The sequence below is a fragment of the Monodelphis domestica genome, chromosome X, assembly GCF_027887165.1.
Source record: "Monodelphis domestica isolate mMonDom1 chromosome X, mMonDom1.pri, whole genome shotgun sequence".
Lineage (NCBI taxonomy): Eukaryota > Metazoa > Chordata > Mammalia > Didelphimorphia > Didelphidae > Monodelphis > Monodelphis domestica.
In genome coordinates this window covers 31,325,026-31,348,815 of record NC_077235.1, presented here as the reverse complement: position 1 = coordinate 31,348,815, position 23,790 = coordinate 31,325,026, and the positions used below count along the sequence as shown (strand labels likewise).

General features: G+C 41.1%; 1 protein-coding gene across 1 annotated transcript in view; it reads right to left on the bottom strand.

The window, feature by feature from the left end:
* The window catches only part of ABCB7 (ATP binding cassette subfamily B member 7), a 139,432-nt gene that overhangs the window by 4,122 nt on the left and 111,520 nt on the right, over positions 1-23,790 (bottom strand). The window contains exons 7-15 of the mRNA XM_007505622.2: positions 23,545-23,633; positions 23,365-23,452; positions 22,620-22,794; positions 21,345-21,502; positions 20,696-20,859; positions 20,416-20,545; positions 17,929-18,100; positions 12,345-12,448; positions 9,824-9,931 (exon numbers count right to left, since the gene is read on the bottom strand). Coding sequence (XP_007505684.1) covers positions 9,824-9,931; positions 12,345-12,448; positions 17,929-18,100; positions 20,416-20,545; positions 20,696-20,859; positions 21,345-21,502; positions 22,620-22,794; positions 23,365-23,452; positions 23,545-23,633 — 1,188 coding nt within the window. The remainder of the gene's footprint in view (positions 1-9,823; positions 9,932-12,344; positions 12,449-17,928; positions 18,101-20,415; positions 20,546-20,695; positions 20,860-21,344; positions 21,503-22,619; positions 22,795-23,364; positions 23,453-23,544; positions 23,634-23,790) is intronic.

The following is a 23,790-nucleotide window of genomic DNA, read 5'->3' as shown; positions in this document are numbered from 1 at the left end:
TACTCTTGATGAGCAGGAAGGCATTTTTAAAAGTTGAAGTTCGTACACCTGATCAGTAGTTATCCAATAAGCATGTTTTCTCCTTTTCCTGTACTTAAAAGATAAAGCCCTCCCCAAATCTTCACAAGAGCTGAAAATTGAAAAGATTTCCACAGGATGATCTCTTTTTTTCAGTGGCTGACTACCTTTCTTAACAATACAATGGCTATTAAACTGAACGCTATGTAGACCGGGTATGGATTCGAAATTTTAGTCTATGATTAACTTGTTTTGTCTTGACAGCCACTGGGCAACGCAGTGAGAGATAAAATGGATCTTGTCTTTTTTCTTGTTACTCCTGGTGCTAAGTTAGAGGACCTGCCTGTAAAAAACAGAAGTTTGGAGTTTGCCCTGGACACTTTGGCGTGATTAATTTATGGCATCTCACTTGATTTCAGGATAGGCTCTCCAAGAAAACACAATTTTTATGTTGCTTTTGAAATTCCTATCCACCCTGACAACAATGGCCCATGATCTTTTCACAGTCCAAGAACCACTTTGCTGAGAGATAAGACCCTGCAGATCATGATCCCCACTGAGTCCTACTCAAGAATATAAAAATAAAAGATACATACAAAAACCACAGGAAGGTGATATTTTATCAAGCATAATACTAATGAGAGCTGTCCTCAAATTTAAGTCAGAAACATAACTATAGTGGTATCATGTTTATCAAATCCTAGATTTGGAGCTGGAAAGGATCTCAGAAGCTGTCTAGTCCAACTCTTTACATTTTACAGTTAAGGAAACTGAGGCCCAGAGAGGCTGACCATGTCCATCTGAACCAAAGTCCTCTGACGCTTGATCCAAAACTTTTTCTCATGGTACTTTACTGCTGACTGGTTCATGAATGATATAAGAATCTAGTCCTCCAATCAATCACCTGGAAGATCCTGGAGGACTAAGGTTCCCAAAACACTGTTTTAGGAAACTACAATAAGAAACGTAGGAAAACATGCTATGAAACATGCCCCTTCTAGTCAAGTAAGTACTTCATTACCTCTAACATTTCAAAGGCTAGCTTATTTCATCAGGCTAGATATTCTCCTTCCAGTGGTGCAGATAGTACAATGTTCCTTGTCCACGATTTCCTAGAAATCCTCCAAAGAAGAGCCTGCCCTATGTGTCAGAAGCGTTTCCACTGATCTTTTGCATTGCAGAGGTACCAATGAAGTATGAGGGCTAGTCACCATTGCCATATGACCAGCCCACTTTCTTTTCTAGTCCAATACCTCTCCATGATATCCTTTCCATCACCACTCCTGGAGAATTTTTTGTTGGTACTATGTGACAGCCTCATCATGTATCTCTTTTCTGACTTTTGATGAACCATAACTTTTGGTTTTTGTATTCAATAACTTTCAGCCATAGAGTGTCTCCAGGAGAATGCAGAAGTAAAAATATGGACAGATCTCTGCTTGAGAAGAAGCTTAGTGGTCACTAAAAGCACCGTATAACTTTTTAATCTAATCTGATCTACTTTGTTACTGATCAGTTTCAGATGCATCCAACTCTCCATGGCAGAAATACTGGAGAGGTTGGTCATTTCCTTCTCCAGCTCATTTTACAGATGAGGAAACCAAGGCAAACAGGGTAAAGTGACTTATCCATGGTCACACAGCTAGGAAGTGGCTAATGCTGGTTTTAAACTCAGGCCTTCTTGACTCCAGGCCCTAAGCTCTACCTATTGTGCACCTAGCAGCCCATAAATTGATATACTACTATTTTAGCTCAATTTTGGTCCCAGTTCATTGCCTATTAATAGAACCAGTCTGCCCAAGAGGTTCAATTGAATATAATAACCTGGACAACAATACTACTTGATTGTGCCTGTGTGAGGAGATAAGACAAACTCTTTTGAGTGATTAAAGGTTTCATCAGGAGACCCCACAATATTCCAAGCTTGATGCAATCTGCAACATGTTATCAACAAGGATTTATTAAGTTCTTCCTATGTGCCAGGCATTATGCTAAGTACTGGGGATACAAAGAGGTAAAAACTCAAGGAGCTCACATTCTAATGGAGAAGGCAATGTACAGTCTACTGTGTACACAGAAGAAATATGCCTGGTAAACAGGAGATAATCTCAGGAAGGTGCTCATAGTGAGGAGGACTGGAAGAGGCTGAGCTGAGTTGTAAAGTCAGGGAAGCCAGAAAGTAGATATGAGAAGGAGGATATTCTAGGTATGGAGAAAGGTCAGTCAAGAGGTTGAGTCAAGAACTGGAGTGCTATGTGCAAGGAACAGCAAGAGGGTCAGTGCTGCTACATGCTGGAGTATGTGGAAGGTGGGAAAAGTATATCAGAACAGAAAAGCAAGATGGGACAAAGTTTTAAAAGTCAAACATGGGGAGGCAGTTGGATGTCTCAATGGAACGAGAGCCAGGCTGAGATGGAGGTCCCGGATTCAAATCTGGCCTCTGATATTTCCTGGCTGTGTGATCCTGGGAAAGTCACTTCACCTCCATTGCCTAGCCCTTACCCCTCCTTCTGCCTTGGACCTGATACACAGTATTGATTCTAAGACAGAAGGTAAGTGCTTAAAAAAAGTCAAATAGAATTTCAAATTTTATCTTGGAGACATTAGGGGAGGGAGAGGGAGAGGGAGAGGGGAAGAGGGAGAGGGGGAGGGGGAGGGAAAGGGGGAGGGAGAGAAAGAGAGAGAGAGAGAGAGAGAGAGAGAGAGAGAGAGAGAGAGAGAGAGAGAGAGAGAGAGAGAGAGAGAGAGAGAGAGAGAGAGAGAGAGAGAGAGAATGAATCCTATGCCTTGGGAAGATTGCTTTGGCAACTAAATAGAGACTTAACGTGGGGAGAGACTCTCAAGGCAGACAGACCCACCAGTAGGCTACTAGAATAGTTAAGGCATGTGGAGAAGAGAGGTACCAGGGTGACAGGTATGTGAGTAGAGGGAAGATCACATATTAGAGAGATATTGCAAAGACAGAAACAACAAGACTTGTGGCCTATTACTGAAGCACTGACTGGTACAACTCTGGAACTGCTCATTAAGTAACTCTTTGGCTTGTGCCTTCTGGGAATATTTGAATTTACCTCATTTTGTGCTATCCATAGCTGCCCTAAGTTTTCAGTGGTTTCTCTCGCAGATGATCGTATATTTACTTACACAAATACATAAAAATCACATAAAGAAGTAGCTAGGTGGCATAGTGGATGGAGTGCTAGGACTGGAATCAGGAAGACCTGCATTCAAATCCAGCCTCAGGTACTCACAAGCTATATGACTGAGCAAGTTGCTAACCTTCTAGATCTCCCTCAGTTTCCTCAAAAGAAAAATAAGGATAACAATAGCTCCTACCTCCCAGGGCTGTTGTAAGGATGAAAAGATCTTAGCATAGTCCCTGGCACACAGAAGGCACTTAATGTTTGTTTCTCTTCCTCCTTATGTATGCACATGTTGTGTTCAACTGGAGATGATTTCTGGTAGAAGGTGAACTCCTTGCTTTCTACTACTAAAACACCACGCATAGTACTTGGCACACAGTAGGTTCTGAATGAATGTCTGGTGACTTTCATATCAGCACTGGAGAGGGATCTTAGCACTTAGTCTAGGGGTTGTTAACCTAGGGCTTGTGAATTGAAAAAATACTTTGACAACACTAGTTCAATATAACTAGTTTTTGTAATACTCTAGATTTCATTCTATAGATTTAAAAACATTATTCTGAATAGTTCCTAGGCTTCCCTGACTCCTGCCAAAGGAGTCTGTGATACCCAAAAGGATAAGAGCTTCTGCCTCTGTCTAAGACTCTCATTTAAAATCACTACCATTGCCGCCACCAAAATGAACACCAGCAGCAGGGGCTTTCTAGGTCCCTTTCCCAAACGACCCTCAGTCAGTCCCAGGACAAAGTCCTAGGCTAGGCCTTGAGGGAACTGGAATCCGGCCCAATTTCCTTGTACCTTTGGTCAATTCTCTATTGGGGTCTCCACAATCTAGGGGCTTGGTGTAGAGGGTTCTCAGTACCTATTGGCTTTCTGGTACCAAATTCCAAAAAAAGATTGAATCAATCCAGATACTGAACGTCACATCCAATCCCAGGATGGACCAGGCTCCCTCCCTAGGCCTCAGTGTTCTCCTTTGTAAAACAAAAGGGCTGGTCTGAATGGCTAGCGAGCCTGGCCCATCTGTTCCCTAAGTCTGTAGATGAAATCAAATAGATCCAAAGACAGGTCTAGCTCAGCTGGTGGAGACACCAGGGGGGATCTCACAGCCAGAGGAATAGGAGATGATGTAGCCATGACAGAGCAGGGTCTCTGTCTACCCTCAGAACCACATGGAAGTTGGCAACATTAGGGTCAATGGCCCCAAAGTGTGCATCCACCTAGATATGTTCATGCAGTGTGAAGTGAATGGGATATCCCACCATGATGGGGACACTCTCAATGTAATGTGTACAAGGGAGGTCAGTCAAGGCTGCTCTGCTGCCTCTACCCAACTGATCATGATCCAAGCCCAGGAGCAGCCAGCCCAAAGCTTGGTTGGATTTGGGATGTGTGGAAGACAAATGATATGCTTTTGTATACGTGCAAGAAGAATGGGCCATTGGAAGGTAAGCTCCTCAAGGGTGGGAACAGCTGCCCTTGGTTCTCTGCACTTTCAATATCCAGCCCGGGGCCTGGCTTGATAAAATGAACCCAATGATATTGCAGATGAAGAGACTGAAGCCCAGAAAACTAATTTGCCCAAGGTCAACACAGGCAATGAATGGTAGAGATAAGCCCAGAAACAGACTGATGTAGTGGAGAGAATACTGAATTTGGAGTCAGAGGGCCTGAGTTTCAGCTCAACTCTGCTTCTTACTACATGTATGACGACCTTAGGCAAGTTGTTTAACCTCCCTGGGACTTCATAACCTCATCTGTAAAATGGGAATAGAAGAATTCTAATTTCACCGGGTTATTATTATTATTAGCATTGTTTTGGGGCACCTAGAAAAAGTGATGGACTCAGTGCCAGGGAACGCAAATCCTATCTTAGATACTTACTAGCTGTGAAACCCTGGGCAAATCTCTTAACCTCTCTTAGCCTCAGTGTCTTCATTTGTAAAATGGGAATAATAATAATAGCGCCCATCTCACGCGATTGTGAAGACCAAATGAGATGTGTAACATATAGTATAAATGTTGTTAAGATCAGCCTCAAAGTGCTATTGAAATGAGTTACTGCTTTCTTATGTGACTTCTGCCTTAGAGAAGTGTTTTTTTACCACACCTCATATCACAAGGAATAAAAACCAATATAACTTTGCATGATACAATAAAAAGGCCACTGCATGATCACATCAGCTTCCATGGAGGCAGGTATCATTTCTCTGCAGATGGCTGCCAAACACTCCCACACACAGCTCTACTCTTCTGCTTGAAGAAAGCAAGTCTCATTGGCATCTTAAGCTTATCTTTCCCTCTCCTAAACTTCCCTATTTCTGTTGAGGGTACCACCAGCCTTCCAGTCAACCAAATCTCCATTTCTCTTATCTGCCACCTTTTCTCCACTGATGTGGCTATTACCCTAGTTCAGGCTTTTGTCACCTCAAGCCTGGACCGTTGCTCAGATCTCTTAATTGGACCCCTAGCCTACAGACTCCCCTCTCCTCTATATTGCAGACAGCTGCCAAGCTAAATTTCCTGAAGTCCAGATATTACCATGTCACTCCTCTGCTCAAAAGTCTTCAGTGGCTCCCTATTTTCTCTAGGGTAAAACAGAAACTTTCCAGCACTGTATGAAAAGCCCTCCATGATCTGGTTCCAACCTACCTTTCCAAACTTACTGGCAGGTTCAAGTTCCCATCTTATGCCCTCTATGTACTCTAGACAAAATGGCTTACCCACTGCTCCCCAAACTCTGCATTCCATCTCTGGCTATGTTATCTGAAGCCTACCATGTCAACCTTCTGGGCCTCAGCTTTGTCAGCAGTAAAATGAAGGGATTACAGTGCACCATTTAAACATCCTTTTCAATTCTAAAGTTATATATGTTTTTATTCAGCTCAACAAGCATTTAGCTTTGTTTTTTTCAATTAATACAAATTGACTCTCTCCCTCCCAATACCCCCTTGCCTAGAATGTACTCCCTCTTTATCTAGAATTCTTGCAATCTATAATTTTCTTCAAAGATGATTTCATCAAGTGCCACCTCCTACAAAAAGCCTTGAATGCACAGAGGCTGTTCTATTTTTGTCTTCATGTCTGGCCTCAGTGCCTGGCACACAGTAGGCACACAAACGCTTGTTTAACTTACACAATAACAACAACATTGTAAGGACAAACAACTTTCAAAGACTTAGGAACTCTTTTCTATACAATAACCAACCACAATTCCAGAGAGCCAATGATGCCGTATGTCACCCACCTCCTGATATAGAAGCAATAGACTCAGGAAGCAGATGGAGACATATTATTTGGATACAGCCAATGTAGGAACCTGTTTTGCGTGACTGTGTGTGTTTGTTTCAAGAGTTTTGTTATTTTTTTTTTACCCGTCCCCCAATTAGGGAGTAGGGTGGAACACAGGGGATGTGTTATGTTAATAGAGAGAGGAAATAGATTTTATTAATGAAAAAATCCACAACTAACTGTTTGGTGAATCATATAAAGTCCTATAAACTTTAAAGTTAAAAGTGATCTTCAAGTCATTCACTGTAATCCCTTCATTTTCTTGAGTGGTGAAGCGCCAGGCTAGAGATAACATGCCTGGTCAGGGGCAGAGAGGGTGCCAGGCAGGATCCTTGGGTCCCCAAACCCTGGCCAGTGCTGTTTCCATTATAGTAGCATTGCCTGGTCTTGCGCTCAACAGCTATATTTATTCCTTTGAGGAATGGAAGAGACTGAGGCCTCCCTACAAGAAAGAAAAGAAAACCGGAGGCTCCCCTGCATTAGAAAGGGGGGAAAAGTGGAATTGAGCTTCAGCTACGGGAAGGGGTGGGGGAGGAGAGAGAAAGAATGATTCTTGTAACCAAGGAATAATGTTCTAAATTGGCTAATTAAATGAAATTTTCAAAAAATTTAAAAAAAAAGAGAAAGGAGGGGGGAGAATAACCCTGGCATGGCGAGAGGCATCCTCTCCCTCTTTTCTTCACCCCATCTTTGCTCTCCTTCAAAGTGAAAGCACACTTGGGCATTTCCTTCCAAAGTAAATGTCACTATGGGCCCACACAATAAAAGGCATGAAATGATAGCAGCAATGGGATTGCCTCTAACAACCAAAGAACGGAAGAATGTGGGTGGAAAAAAAGAAAAAAATTTCTGTTCAGCCATACACAAGCTCTGAATGACACTTTGCAAACCAGAAGCGAATTCAGTTCAACTCCATCGAAAACCATTGAGGGCATCTACTATCTGCTAAGTGCTTGGGATGCAAAGACAAAACCAATACCACCCTGCCCTCGAGGAACTTACACTGGGCTCAGGATAGGCAAATATAACATAGAAGGAGTGCCAAGAGCAAGAGAGGACAAGTGGTGACCAAGAAAGGTGCCAGGCATCAGGCAGATTGTGAAGTCTGAGCTATGCTTTGGAGGAAGCTCGGAATTCTATGAGATGGAGCACCTGTGCAAAGGCATGTACATGTCTGTGGGCACTGGAGCAAAGTGGAGACTATGGAAAGGGGATAGATGTAACACTTCCAAAGACAGGTAGGAAGCAGATACGGAGAGCTATAAATGCCAAGTGAAAGATTTGCTATCGTATCCTAGAGATGCAAGGGAACAGTTGGAAGATCTTCTTTAATAGGGCAGTGACTCAGCCAGGTATGTTTTTTAGCAACATCAGTTTGGCAGCTGGGTGAAGACTGTATCAGAGGGGGGAAAACATGAAGGAGGAAGACCAATTAGGAGGCCAGTTCAATAAACACAGTGAGAGGCTGGGTAAGCAGAGACAAGGGGATACATCGTAGATATGCTGTCGCATTAGAACTGGCAAGACTTGTCAACTGAGAGGATAGGGAGGGGGAGAAAAATGGAGAAGTCACGAATGAAGCCTGGGTCCTAAACCTGGGAGACTAAAAGAATGGTAGCATTCAACCAAAATATATAAGTGTAGAGGAGGGAAATGGCTGGGATGAATCTGAGATGCACTTTGAGGGGAAGGCTAAGGTGTGGACCTGGAATTAGGACTGTTGGCTCTCTGTTTAGGAGAAGCTTAGTATTGTGAGGCTACCATTTTTTCAGCCGTATCAACTCAAGATGATCAGCAGATTTATTTAAATATGAAACCTACAGCTTGTTGCCCTGCTACTAACAAACTAGTTCTGATTTGTCCAAAATTCAAGTCCAACATAAAGCTTCAGAGTGACAAACTAGAGAGTGAACCATCGGCCTGCTAATCCACACTAATATGATATGTGTAAGAAAGACTAAAAGCACACAAATGCATACCTGGAGACTATTCGTAAAGGCCCCCAAGCAGGCAATAGCAGCAGCAACAATATCAAAGGGATACTTTCCAAGTTTCTCATTTAAAACACTCTGGTACATATCTATTGCCTGATACAAATTGGGGCCAGGAAAAGTAGTCTATTCTATAATGAATGATAACGTGTTATGATCAATCCAATAAAAGATTCGAAGGTCTCAGGTGCACAGATAACGGAAATTGATTGTATAGACACATCATGCAACTGAATACTTCATAGGACATTTTACTGGTATGAATAAACCACAGTGGCCCATGGACCCCACCAAGTAATTTGATATATAAAAGGTGAGCAAGAATGCTTCCTCTATCTGTACTCAGGCTTTGAAAATTATAGGGAATTGATGGGTTTATTTGTTTGCTATAAGGGGAAAATAACCATAGAAAAAGCTGAAATGGAAGGCAGAAAGTGAGTAATTGTAGAAACAGTCCAATAGTAAGGCTTTTTTCATCCCTTCCTCCATTTACTCGTTACTTGGGAAGCAGACAAAAGAAATGATAATAATTTCCAAAGGTCACCAATCACAACGGTCTTATGCTGATTTTCAGCACAATTAGATGGCACAATCTTGGAGCCACTCTCTCAAAAGAAATAAAACAAGCTGTCACTTTACCTTCCTTTCCTTACTCACAATGGCTGGGTTTGAAAATTCTACCCTTCTACATGAGGGATAATTTTCTTTGGGAATATCAAGGGTCTGAGAGAAATATGTAACAGGGCAAAAATGCTAAATGCTTAACAGCAGATTTCACTTAGAGCTGAAGAGGAAAAGGGAGAAATCAATCATTATATACATTCCCTGTGAAAACGGCTTCTATCATCCCTCCATTCAATGCTGTCCTATTGTACTTTTGGCCTTCAGCACCCTGCTACACAATGAGTTATCCCATGGGTGTGGTTTCAAAAAAAGCAGGGACTCTAGAGGTCATCTGGTCCCAAGGCCACATCTAAAAAGGAAATGCTTCTAGCACTTTATATGCTGCCAAGAGAAGAGTCCTCCCAATGTAATTCTGTCATGGTTACATCCCAAGGAAGCCACAGAGATTAAGAGGCAGCATGGTGCAGTGGAGCTGGGGCATCAGAGGAGCTGGGCTCCAATTTTAACCCTGCTCCACTACTCCCTTTTCAGGTGATGCTGCATAGGGCCCTTTGCTTCTCAGGGCCTCAGCTTCCTCATCTTAAAATGAAATGAAGGGAATGGGTTGAATGAGCTCCGAGATCCCTTCTAGCTCAAAATCTCTCATCTTATGAATTTCACATATTCTATTAGGACTATTTTTAGCTTAGGCTTCACCATTAAGACAAATCCCAGTGTTCTCAGATGACTAAACTTTGGAAAGTAATAATCTCTCACCTGATCCAGGACAATGATTTCATCTGCATCAATCACTGTTGATAATCTGTGTGCAATGAAAATAGATGTTCTGTGTTTCACCATGTCCCTCATGGCATTGAGGATATTCTGCAAATTTGGAGATAGAGAAGGGAAATAAGATTTAAAGACCAGGTAAACAGTGTGTTGACATACATACATATCCATATATATCACAGCACATCTTTCCTAAAGGAAAGTCAATCTAAGCATTTAATATTGTCATTAATATTGAACAGCTTAGGTCAGTGACAGAGTGCCTCTGCTAATCTGTGGACAGGAGTAATCACACGAAAGAAAGAAGAAAGGAAGGCCAAACATGAAGATGACAAAGAATAACTCAAAAGAGTCAAGGCAGGTCTCTTAAAAAAATGGTGTATATCAAAGATGCTAGAGAGAAATGAGGCTTTCTATCTTCTCTCTGTCTAAATTTTTCTTATCTAGTTAATGAGAGGAAGAGCAAGACGTGAAGGGTGACTAAAGCAACTGCACAAAAGGTGGGGTAGGTAGGGCAGTACACCTGCCAGCCAGCAAGGGGAGAAAGATGACTTCCCTTTCCCTGAACTGAGCGTCATTAGGAGGTGAGTATAGGACACTGTGGTGGTGGCCACATTTGAATATGTCTTGGTTTTTTAAAAGTTGATCTTTCTAGAAAAGACACTGCTCTCTGCTGACTTTAAAGCACAGCTACATTGGACAAAAGTCACCTGTGTTTGGCAAACTCAAAGTTAAGGCAAACAGGAAAAATACCTACCAGAGATACAGTCCCCTCCAAGAATCCAAGTATATTACAAAGTTCTGAATTCTGGCCTAGTATAGGGGGCTACTCAGAGAAAGCAGTCTGCATTGTATCAGTAGAGGCAACACAAAAACTGACTCCAACTGTGGGCCAATGACAAAATGAGAGTGGGACATAATGGGGGGAGAATGGGAAGGAGTAAAAGCAATTTGCTTTAAGTGGCACCTCTTGGGTTTTACACAGCTCTATATATCTGGGGAATGTTCAGAGTTCTTGACTGAGTTACTCTTTGGGCAATATTCCAGAGGTCCCTGGTCTGCTTACTTAATAATAATACTTCTATCTTAGAATCAATACTGTGTATTAATTGCATGGGAGAAGAGAGGTAAGGGCTAGGCAATGGCAAGGTCACACAGCTATGAAAGTCTGAGGCCAGATTTTAACCTAGAACCTCCTGTCTCTAGGCCTGGCTCTCAATCCACTGAGCTACCCAACTGCACCCAATCCCACCCTCCTGCCCCTGGAACTGGTACCCAGCATTTTAAGATCCGCAAAATGTTTTCCTATGCAGTGAGGCAAATGTTATTTGAATTTCAGAGATGAAGAAACTGAGGTTCAGTACAGATTCCAGCACATTATGCACTTTTAATTTGTTTTAAGGCTCTAACACTCCTTCCCTCCCAAACTCCATTATCTACACTTAAACAGGGCCCTTTGACTCACAGGAATGACTTCTGGTGAGAATTTCAGGGGAGTCGAAAGGGGATATATTCACCAAGTTGGAGAACTTTGGACACCCTTCAGAGTATACTTTGTAGGTAGCTGACATGGGGATGGCCCCATTCAGGGGGCACTAGGAGGGGATAGAAGAACCTTGGGTTTAATAATGGCCTAATATTAAATCCATTCAGATAAAGTGTGGATCAAATGATATCTACTGACAACTGACCTCTCTATAACCAAATCTGTTACAAGATGGCTAGCCAATAAGATTGATAGCTTGCTCTGTCCCTTACCACCAGATATTCCATGTATATTAAATAAGAAGCAGGACAAGAAAGGACAATTTGCAAAACCACATACGGCTACTTTCAGTTCTAGATAAGGAGCTTAGTTCATGGAATTCCTGCTGCTGCTGAGAGCCAGGCTTTGGTGCTTAAAGCAAGGGTGTGGCTCTGAAGGCTGATGCAGAAGCTGTGGCAGTGTCATGACTCTGGTGTCACAACATGCTGATGTTTCCCAGCCCTCCCTGTGAAATGAATAGAAACTGAGAGCCGCCCTGCAGGTTACCGTGTACCTGACGTGCATCTTAGTGAGCTGCTCTGGGATGAGCAAGAGGCTTTCTGGTGTTTCGTGTGTCAAAAGCATTTATGTGACTTCTTTTAATGAGTGATAAGTGACAACCAGACACCTCCATATGAGAGGGACAAGAGGGCTTCTGCCTCAGTAAGCATCCAAGGTGATTCCAGCAGCTGTGGGTGAGGCAAGGTTAGGGCTTTAGCACAGGGTATCACAGTGTTCCAACCTGAGGCGAGTTTGCAAATGGACTTGACATTCCTATGTCTGGCTCAGTACAACTTGGCAATCTTGAGGACAATCCAAAGAAGGGGTCAATGGCACCTCCTACTGATCACTTACACTAGAGGGATATCAAAATTCTCAAGGAATATAGCTACTTTACAGTTACCTCCCCGGGAAAAGAAAACAAAACAAAACTATATCATGAAGAAACAAAGCAAGTCTTTACACAGTCACCTAATTTACCTCTTCAGTGATTGAGTCTAATGATGATGTAGCCTCATCATAGAGAATGACAGGGGGGTCCTTCAAAATGGCTCTGGCGATCGCTATCCGCTGCTTTTCTCCTCCTGGCAAAGAAAGAGCTCTTAGGGAGGGTATGGGATACATATATCAGCGCCTCAGGATTTCCATCCATCACCAGGTGACAACCTCAACATCTCCCAGCACTCCTGAAGTGAACGACACTGCTCATCTTGAGTTGCACGATTGAAATTGTAAATGTGAGCCACTTAGGGAACATCTCTGGGGAGCATCAGGAAGGTAAATTTTAAGATTGGATTTACTGTTCCAACAAATAAGTAAGGAAGGTAGGGAGGGGAGATTACAACTTTGATTTTAGATCACAATGCTAGAATAACAAACAGATGAACAACTTAAATGTTGCACCAGCAGCCACAAAATAACCAGTGGCAGTATTCCCAGAAATATGCCCATTACATAGTACTTCAGGTTTAGGGAGAAAGCGCTGAATATTTTATAAGGACATGCTACAGATAGGAAATTTCAATAGATTAAGAATAAAATAGATTAAGTAAGATACTTAGAATTTTGAAAAAAATGGAATTTGGAGTGTGGTATTTTATATTTGAAGGCATATTTGACTAGATTAGGCCAATGAGCTACAGTTTTATTCTGTTTCTGGGAGTCACACCAAACAGTGTTTATGGTAGAAGAGTGCTTTCCACAAAATCCTCAAAGAGTAATTTACTGAACACCCTTAACTTCCCTTTAGAAATTTACAATGACTATCAAACCATATTTTTTGAAAGTTGGAAGGGCTCTTGGAGAACCAACTGGAGAGAGGGAGAGGGAGAGACAGACAGACGGAGGGAGGGAGGGAGGGAGGGAGGGAGGGAGGGAGGGAGGGAGGGAGAGAGGGAGAGAGAGAGAGAGAGAGAGAGAGAGAGAGAGAGAGAGACACACACACACACACAGAGACAGAGAGACAGAGAGAGAGAGAAAGACAGAGAGAGACAGAGACAGACAGAGAGAGACAGACAGAGAGAGACAGAGAGACAGAGAGAGACAGAGAGACAGAGAGAGAGACACACAGAGAGAGAGACAGAGAGACACAGAGAGAGATAGACAGAGACTGCTTAGTTACAAAACTAGTTATGGCAAGACCTGGGCTACAAGGCTCAACTCTTGACTGCTGGTCTAGGAGTGTTCCTGCCATACTGCTATAGAAACCTGCCTATGTATGGTATACTAAGTAAAACTAATTTTTTCTTTGAATAATGAAGGGCTCCAGGGTCAACATTCTAATTATAGTAAAGTATTATAGACAGATGGTAAAGGGGAATGGTTTGGAGATGTATTAATACTAGAAAGTACTCCAAAGAAATTTCTAGGCTAAGTTACTACTAACCATAGCATGAGACTACCTTGAAGATAACTCAGCAGATTGGCTAAATGAGGACAGGCCCCACTTACACCTCAGTAAAAACATCCTCCAATACAGCAAAGCACATACTCTACCATGGCTGATCTTCCGTATCACCTACCAGATTTCTGGTTGAATGTCTCATGTGTAAGCCCTGTCCTTGAACCCTTCTCCATGTGCAGACTACTGTGTATACTTCAGGTCCCTCTCCCCTTAGAGTCCAATGTTTTCTTCTCTCTAGGTAGGTGCTAGTTAAGTTTTTTTATTCCATTATCATTACTTTTCTTCTGAACTCCTCCACTACACCCTTTATTAGGCTACTTTGCCTCAGTCCCAAATTACTAGTAATTCATCTCTTTCTTAATGAGAACACTCCAGCAAAGGCTAAAGAGGATGTATAAAAGATTCCTGCACTGTTTAGAAGGCCTGACTAAATAATCCATAATCACAGGATGTCAAAGCTGGAAAAAAAATCATTAGACACCATTTATTATCTATTAATTCCTACTTTCATAAAGGGAGAAACTGAGGCCAAGAGAGGAAAGTGACCATTTTTCCACTTGGAAGAGTCTAGGACCCCAGGAAGGATGAGTAGAGACTCCTATTGCTCCTCAAAACAGAAGGGAGAATCTTTCTTCTGAGCTGCATTAAGGCCCACTGAATGTCCAATGACATAGGAAGGGACATGGATTTGGAACTTTCCTCTATAGATGTGATATTAAAAAACTTCAAAAAAACTCCAAGCTAGCATTCGTACCAAATGTGGCAATGCTCAAAACAATTATCTTTGACCCGCCATCAAAGCCCTACTTCTGTGCCTCATGGTGGTGTGGAACCAACTTTGGGTTTCTGCAAACAAGGTCACCGCAGCTCAGGTACAAAGGATGAACTGTCTAACTGTTCTGTTTTGTTTGAAGACCTGCCTAGTTACATTTAGAAAGGCTCATTACCAGAAGGTTGGCTACTCCATGATGAATTTTTTTCTACTTCAACAACTCATAAAGACAAAGGCAGGGAGAGGCTAGGATCACACCAATGATCCTTTAAGTACTTAAGGTAAGAACCTTCTTCTACTCTGCTGAGCTGGGGAGGGGAGAGAGAGGTAGGGCAGTGAGAGGAGGAGGAAGACTCCAGTTGAAGAGCACTGTGTATATCACATCATACTTGTCTGAAGCACTGGTTAGTTTTGCTGAACTATCTTTTTCCTCTCTCTTTATTCTTATTATAAGGAATGGCTCTCTGGGAAAAGGAAGGAGAGACATAGCAGGAAACAGATGATTATCCAAAAAGAAAGAGACTATCAATAAAAATTTATTTTAAAACAAGACCAGAAAAGGCATTTGGCAAATGTTAAACTAAATCTTATTTATTAAACCAAGAAGGAAATGAAAATGTTTATTTTAGGCAAAATGCAGTCCAGTTAACAGGTTCAGAAATACAAAGGTTGATAACAACAAGAAAAAAGCAAACTCTTAACACACACACACACACACACACACACACACACACACACACACACACACAGAGTAATGGAAATATTCATTTTTTAAGCAGAATATTTGGATCTTAGCTCCCACTGTCTTTAAAAGGTGCTGAGCATCACCATTGGGAGGGGTGGGGGGGTGGGGGGGAGGAAAAGAAAATGATCTTTGTTTCTAATGAATAATGTTTGAAAATGACCAAATAAAATAATGTTTAAAAGGAAAAAAAAGGTGCTGAGGTTTCCTTCCTAAGTCACAATGACTTAATCCACACTGCAGCAGTGTAGTAAGGTTCATCAATGAACAGGCATTTATTAAGGAGATTCTTACTTTGTGCCAGGCAAAACCAAACCAAGCCCTAAACCTGCTTTCAAGGAGGGAGATGACACATACATAAGTGGGTGCACTGAAGGTATATATGGAGTAGATGAAAAGAAACCTTACAGAAGAAGGCATTAATGGGGTGCAGTCAGAGACAAGGGACTGGGAAAGACCTGAAGAAAGTGGAATTTGAGCCAAGTGTTGAAGAAAGCCTGAGAAACTGAGGCAGGGATGAGGGTACCAAGCATGCTGATCAGTACAAAGGGCCAGAGCAGCAAGATTTAATGTCCTATGAGAGGAATGGCAAATGGATCAGTATTGCTGAATCTTCTGAGTCAAAAGGCACATTATAAAGGGACTGGTATAACAACTTCCTATTTGATTCTAGAGGTAACCAAAAGGATGGATTGGAGTGGAAAGGGACTTGAGGCAGGGAGACTAATTAGAAGGCTACTGCAATAATCCAAGGCAAAAGGTGTTCAGGAAATGTAGAGTCAAGGATGATACTGAGGGTGAATGAAAGAATGGTAATGCCCATAACAGAAATGGGGTGGGAGGGTACAGCTAGGCAGCTCAGGCATAGAGTCGGGAAGACCTGGATTCAAAGCTGGCTCAGGTACTTCCTAGCTGTGTGACTCTGGGCAGGTCACTTAAGCCCCCACTGACTAGATCTTAGCACTCTTCTACCTCAGAATGGATACTCTAAGCCAGAAGGTAAGCGTCTAAAAAACCCCAAAACAGTAATAGGGGAAAAGTTTGGAAGAGGGGGGAATTTGGAAGAAAGTTCTGTGGTGAATGTGCCAAAATTAAGATGTTCAAAAGGCAGCTGGAGATGCAGAACTGTAGCTTAGGAGAGACACTAGGATTGGGTACCTAGTAGGTCTCTGAATCATCTGCAAAAAGACAATTGAATCCAAGGGAACTGATGAGATCAACAAGCAAGATAGCATAGAGGGAAAAGAAGAGCCAAGTTGGGCTAAATTGTGGGAGGGCTCCCACATGTATTGGGCAGGAGAGGAAAACTGAGAAGAGCACTAGATCTGGAGCCAGAGGACCAGAGTTTGGCCACTAATTCATTGTGTGACTTAAGGCAAACCTCTCTGGCCTCAGTTTCCTTCTCTGTAAAATGAAGGTGTTCCTTGCTATTTCTAAGGCTTCTTACAGCTCTAGATAATATGATCCACTGGAACAGAATACTAGCTTGAGTTCTTGGTTTTAGGAGCAAGGGGCCATGTGGCAAAGGAAGGAAGCTAGGAAGAAGAAAACTTTTCTCCCCTGTTGCTGCATGTATAACCATCCCAAGGTAAAATCTGGAAAGAAATGGATTTTATCTCTAGAATTCTCCTACCACTCACTTTCAGTGGCTCTTGCTGGTTTAAGCCTCCAACAACAACAACAACAACCTTCCTCAAGTTTGTCCTATGCACAATTTGTCCCCCAAAGGACATAATAGCCCACATCTCTTTACCTCCTCCCACCTTCCCCTTCTCTATACTTAGCTCCTCCTGCCCACTCAAAAATCACATTCCTTGAGGACAGGGCCCATAGGTGTCAGAAACCCCCCCCAAAAACAATCAACCTCCATTAGATTGTTTCTTTCATTTGTAAAACAGGAATAACAACAATAAAAACTGAAGTATTTACCGCTAACATCTGAATGTGATGTTCCATAAGTATTTACATTTTAAGAGGCTGCTTATTAAACAAAATGGGATCTCTGGCATAATTTCCAGCTGTGTAACAAAATGAAATAAATTCTAGAAATGAGGGAGACAATGGGACCATCACGTAAGTAAGTGACAAGCCCAGCTGGGGAGTCTGTCCCTAGGGGTGGGGGTGCAGGGCTCTCCAGGCTTCCAGAGGTTTCACAATGGCTCCTATGGCAATGGCAATTCCAGTGGTCAATTCTAAGTTCAGAGGCTACCCAGACCATGATGACAAATACAACTTTTCCCATGAGATCATTATTCTCTTCCCTCTTACTATCCCAGGCAAATAACAAGCCCAGTTTTCCCTTACTGATTATGTAGCTTACAGGTCAATTAAGAAGTAGTGATAGGATTGTATCATTAACTGATTCACGGTATGAGTGGTGTGGCAAGACAGTCTATACGTCCTGATGAATATATATATATTTAACTTTTTTAAAATGCCGAGTTAATTAGTTTGGGTTATTATTATTATTTTTTTTTTACTAAGAGAGGGAGGCTTGGGGTTGGCCTAAATCCTTCTTTTGAATCCAATCAAATCAACCACAAAAGAGTCAACGAAAGATTGGGATTAGATGATTCTGTTTTTGTGTGGCAGAGGGACAGGGGAGAGGGGAGAGGGGAGAGAGGACAACTGACAAAAAGAAAGTTACCAGAAAGCTTGAGTCCTCGTTCCCCAACTTGTGTGCTATATCCATGAGGCATCCGAATAATAGCATCATGGATCCCAGCCAATTTTGCTACTGTGTAAACCTCCTCAGCTGAAGCATTCATGTTTCCATACAGGAGATTGTAATAGATGGTGTTATGGAAGAGAACAGCATCCTAGGGAAAATATGAGAAAGGCTGTTAAGAAATACATGACACTTAAGGAAAAAAGGATATTCAAAACAAAGGAAAAAAGAGAGAAACTTCTGGACTTATCTTTTGGGATATGTTTGTGCTACTAGTAGGGGAAAACAACATTTCTATCTGCAAGTACTTACTCAAGCTGTAAAAATTTCAAGCATTTGTTTAGTGATGGATTAGATAAAGTCTTTGTTAGAGGCTTCAATATATATTGCTGAGATGACCTAAAGCTGTTCTATTTAAAATAGCTAAGTATCTGTTTCTACATCTTCTACATTCTTTTTAGAAGGTTATCACTGAAAAGAAGAACCACAATCTTCCTATTATTGCCTATAAACAATGATAACTTGAGAATGTATCATGGTCTTCCCAAGCATCATCATTATTTGAAGGGATGGGTTTAGCTATTTAAAACAGTAACTCTGTCATCAATAGACATATGTCTCATATTGCCATAATAGATAATTAATACTCACATTGGAATGGAGGCCCAGAAGCCTATAGTTGGAAGCTCGATTCAGCCTATGGGTATGACTTCACATCTCTAAACTTTATTTTGCCATTTACAAAAAGAGAATAATGCTCCCTAAGCTTCTCCACATTTCACAAAGGGAAGGATCATGTGTTAAATAAAATAGGAGCTGTTATCTCCAAAAAATTCAAGTTCTGGGCACATTGTGTGTGTGTGTGTGTGTGTGTGTGTGTGTGTGTGTGTGTGTGTGTTACAAGATTATTGAAGTAAAAGCCTCATAGAGTCCTAAACTACAATAAGAGCTGAGGCATGTGAACAAAATCATTGAGATCCAGCTGTGTTAAGTGATTTGTCCAAGAATATCATCTTCAGATTTATAGTCTGAGGGTGTAGAAACTACAGTGTAATAACCATCGCCATACTGCCTTCCACTAAAATCCCAGTTCAATATCTCATGATGACACGGTGACAAATCTTAAGTTCTCTAAAGGTTTTGCCAGCAAACACATGCTCTGGGAGGTTCTATTGAGTTGGAAAGGTTTCAAGCATGGGCTTGGTGATGGATTATATGTCTATCATCCAAAGACCTAGTTATACACAGAGAAATTTTTCACCAGAAGGCTGGCCAGTCAAATGATAAGACTTATTTTTGGCTACAGCAACAAATGAAGACTACCTCTTAAAGCACAGAGGCACTGGAATTCATGTCAGTGGATGGAGCCCACACAAGATAAAATAAGAAATCTTTTTGATCTATCATCATCAAAAACAATAAATTAATACCCAGGTTAGACAAGACTAATTGACCAAATAACAAAACTTTTTTTCTTTTAAAATTCAAATTTTTAAAAAGTTTTTATTGATAACTTTTATTTTTATATCACCTACATTTTCTAATATGTTATAGCCATCCTTTATAATGATAATTTTTCAAGGGAGGACAGAGAGCAATTTAGCAACCATTATATCCAAGATTCAAAATTATATTGCTTCTCTACTTCTTTTTCTTGGTACTTTGTGGGCTGGGGAGTGGGTGGGTGGAGGAGAGAATGGCTCAATCCCTATGAGGCTACTAATTCTTATATATTCAGGATTTTAGGATTTTATCTATGCTATGAATTCTTTTAAAAAATTAATTATATATGAATTGTTTTTTGATAAAGAAAAATGAGAAGAATCCTTCCTTGATATTTTTACAAATAAGTCCACCTTCCTAAAACTACTAGACATCAACTTGTGTTCATAGGAAAGAGCAAATCTTAGCATCATAGACTAAAAGTGAGAAAAGATCTTAGAGGCCATCTAGTCCAAGCCCCTCCAGGAAACTGAGGCTCAGAGATGCAGGGAGCCTTGCTCGAGGCCATGCAGCTTGTATATATAGGATGGGATCCTAAGTTTTCCTTACCTGAAGTCCAATACTCCATGTACTACAGTATACTACTTCTCCCTACTCTTCATGGAAAAGATGCTTAATCAGAGCAGGGACAATTGCCTTTCTAACAACTCTCTACAATAGTAAAATTTTCTTACATGATAAACTCCAGAGAGGTAGCTGCCAAATTGTTTGGCAGTCCTAGATTTTCACTATATCTATGACTGTTTCAAGTAAGTTATGCCATTTGGTTGGGGCATGGAAGTCTTTTCAGATCACTTTTGGTTTTTGGCTTTTTTTTGATTATTGAAATCTGGTTTATAGTACCAAACAGAGCCAGGTACCATAGGACATCCAGTATTCACCACATTGCTCACACAGCAGCACCCAAATTTTTTCTCTTTATGACAAATATAAGCAAAGATCACATTCAGAGGAAAAATGTACCTGAGGCACCACTCCCACAGATTTCCTTAGGCTCTCCAGGCTGACATCTTGTATGTTCTGACCGGCAATATAAATGCCACCACTCTGGGGCTCAAAAAAGCGAAATAGTAATCTTACTATTGTGCTTTTCCTGAAATTAGGAAAGAAGTAGAAAAGGGGAAATAGCTGTAAGTTCAAATGGCATTGGGCAGACATATTCCAAGTGACTGGAATGATATTAGAGAGGAGAAAACGTGTGACAATGAAAATCAATGATGCAGAATTTTCTAAAGTTACCCACCCTGACCCACTACCTCCTACAATGGCCACTTTCTTTCCCGCAGGGACTTCAAATGATACTCCGTTCAGGACTTTCTGCCCCGCAATGTATTCAAAATGTACATTATCAAAAGCCACCGAAGCAGTCTGGGGTGTAATCTGCAGGGGAAGTGCCGTTGCTTTGTCCTAGCAGGGAAGAGAAAAAACAACACCATACCACTTTACCCACTGCTTAGCATCCAACTCGGAAGATCATTTTCCATTTCACACAGCAAAAAAAGCAAATAATGGGGAAAAAAAGAGGAAGAGGTAAAGAGGCTTTTAAAAAGACTCCCTCCCTCCCTCCCATTCCCTTTCCCATTAAAGGGCAGAAAAATCCCTCTTTGAATACTGTTTCTAAGCAACTTTTTTCCATCACAAATTCTGCATCATTCATTATAAACAAAAGAAAACCAAGTGCATAATACAAATACTTAAGTCAAGTCCAAACAAAACGAACCCCAAGCATGTCCCTTTGCATAAAGCACCTTCCCAATACGAAAGAAAAGGCTACTTAACACATCTGGCAAAGAAGAAATCTGTCAGCTCAGCCAGTGAAAACAGATGAGTTCCCTAGCATAATTCTATTCACGGGATGAGACGTATACACTTAACAAGAACAAAGTACTTACTTTAATTTGTGTGTCTACCTTGAGTAGTGTAAACAAAGTGTTCATATCGATGAGTGCTTGTCTAGTCTCTCGGTATACAGTGCCCAGAAAGTTCAGAGGCAGGGAAAGCTGAAAAAGCAGCCCATTCACCATGACAAGATCTCCAACAGTAAGGGTGCCTCAAAATAAAAAGAATTTAGAGGAAGAAAAGAAAAAATGAATTTAGATGACACTTGTCCAGCTGAGAGAAGCTTAAGGCCTATTGCTCTGGAATACAGTTCAAAGCCCAGAAAATTGGCAAACTCTTGGCCTATTCAAATTTCCGAGCCTATGACTTACATTCAGCAACCATATTAACTCCCTACTATGTGAGTATTAGTGTGCCTTAGCACAATGGGGTAACATACAGAGATAATTAAGACTAGGTTGCTACACTCATGGAAGTTACGGGATAATTTTGTAGGAGTTAAGTATTAGACGAAAAAAGTCTACCATGCAAATATTATGAAACTGAAAGCAACAGGAGAGCTTGGTGCAAAGAGAGAAATAAAATCCTCCACTTTTTCTCCACAAGACAGAATTCATTCGTAGCTTTGCCTGGTACATCAGCAAGCTAGCAACAAATATTCAAAACCTGTAAGACCACGGAGAGATGATAAAGGACCAGTGGTTAAGTCCTAGTTTATTTATGATTTAAACTCAGGAATGGCATACCTAATATTAAAGTTTATAACAAATAAATTAAATGATGGAGATGATGAATACTTGCAATATACCTTGAAAATGAGGCAATTGCAACACAGAAAGATGCCCAGGATTCAGAGAAAGAGTATTACTTATCTCTTATTGTACCCCATTTCAAAAATTAATTGTTATCGATTTCTTTGTTTTGATCATGGCCCATTCTGAATCCTGTGATCTAATTATCAAATTCCATACCCTTGCAGGGCAACAGGGGAAATGAGAAACCTTGGCAGTTTGTGGAAAAGCCTCCTCATCTAAGACACAATCTACACAACTAGTAATGCCAACTAATAATGACGTCAGTGTCCATCTAATGTAGTATAGGGTTAAAAAAAAATCACCACACCACCACCACCAAGCTGTTAAAGAAAAAGCATCACAGACAATAAGGAAGATATATTCCATTTCAAGCAAGAAAAATATTCCAACTAGACTGAGGTTGCTCTCTGTCACAGGCATTTCACAGTCAGCAATGGCATGTGTAGCCCTTATAGTTTGCCTTTGTTCATAAAAGTAAAAACTAGAAGGTAGAAGGGTAAAGGGATCCATTACCTGCCATAATTCCCTGACTGGCAAGAACCATTATTGCTGTTAGGCCGATACTGAAAATAGCATTTTGTCCAAAGTTGAGCATAGCCAGGGTAGAAGTGCTCTTCAGCGAGGCTGCCTCATAAGACTTCAAAAATCCATCATATCTCTGGGCTTCATACTTCTCATTATTAAAATACTAGAGGATACATAAGAACAATCACCTTGAGAAAGAGCATATATGCAGCCAATGGACATTTCAGCAAATGCAATTTACTATCTGTATTTTGAGATCATTGGGACTCCGCTGACTTTAAATAGCTACAACCCAATCATATACCACTACCCACTATATAAGTCAAACTCTAATCTCCACTCCTAGCTCTCTCTGCATGGTTATCACAGGCACACCCTCAAGATGATCTTTTTAGGGCTATAGATGCAAAGAATATGAAGTCTGGCTCTTTTCCATAGAGAAGAGCATTTGAAAGATGCCTGAAGAACAAGCTAAGTTTTCATTCTCAATTGAGTTGGTCCCCCATACTTTCATCACTTAGAAATTCATTAAAAGGTGAAATGTTAAGATGACACCAAACCAAAATGAAGGCAACTCACTAAGTAAGGAAGAGGCAACTTCCATCAAAATGATTCTTCCACCACTCCCAACTGATATTCTACAATATTCCTTGAAACTCAGGAAAATAGTTCACTTGCACCATGTCTTCGTAACAGAGTTAAATGTAGAGAAAAGCATAAATAAGTGCATTACCTTCACAGTTTCATAGTTCAGCAGAGAGTCTATGGCAGCATTACCTGCATCATTATCTGCCTTGTTCATTTCTATTCTAAATTTAGTTCTGTAAGACAAAAACCAGTAAAGCCATGAACAATCTGTTCCGCCAAAGGAACACATCTCTAAAGCCCAACTGGCTTCTGGGGTAGAGCTTACCTCCAGCGTGTGACTCCAATTGTGTAAGCTGTGTATGCACTCAATGTGCCTAAGGTGACAAGCGCGAACTGGGCACCGCATTTGTAATACTGGGGAAGAAAAAGAGAAACAAGAAATAGGTACTGTTCCTTATAGAAAACAGACTCACTTTGTGCCAAGATGGCTTCCTGAACAGGAGGCATCCTGCCAAGCTCCTACATACCTACTGCAACAAAATCCTGAACTTCACACCAGACCAATCAATGA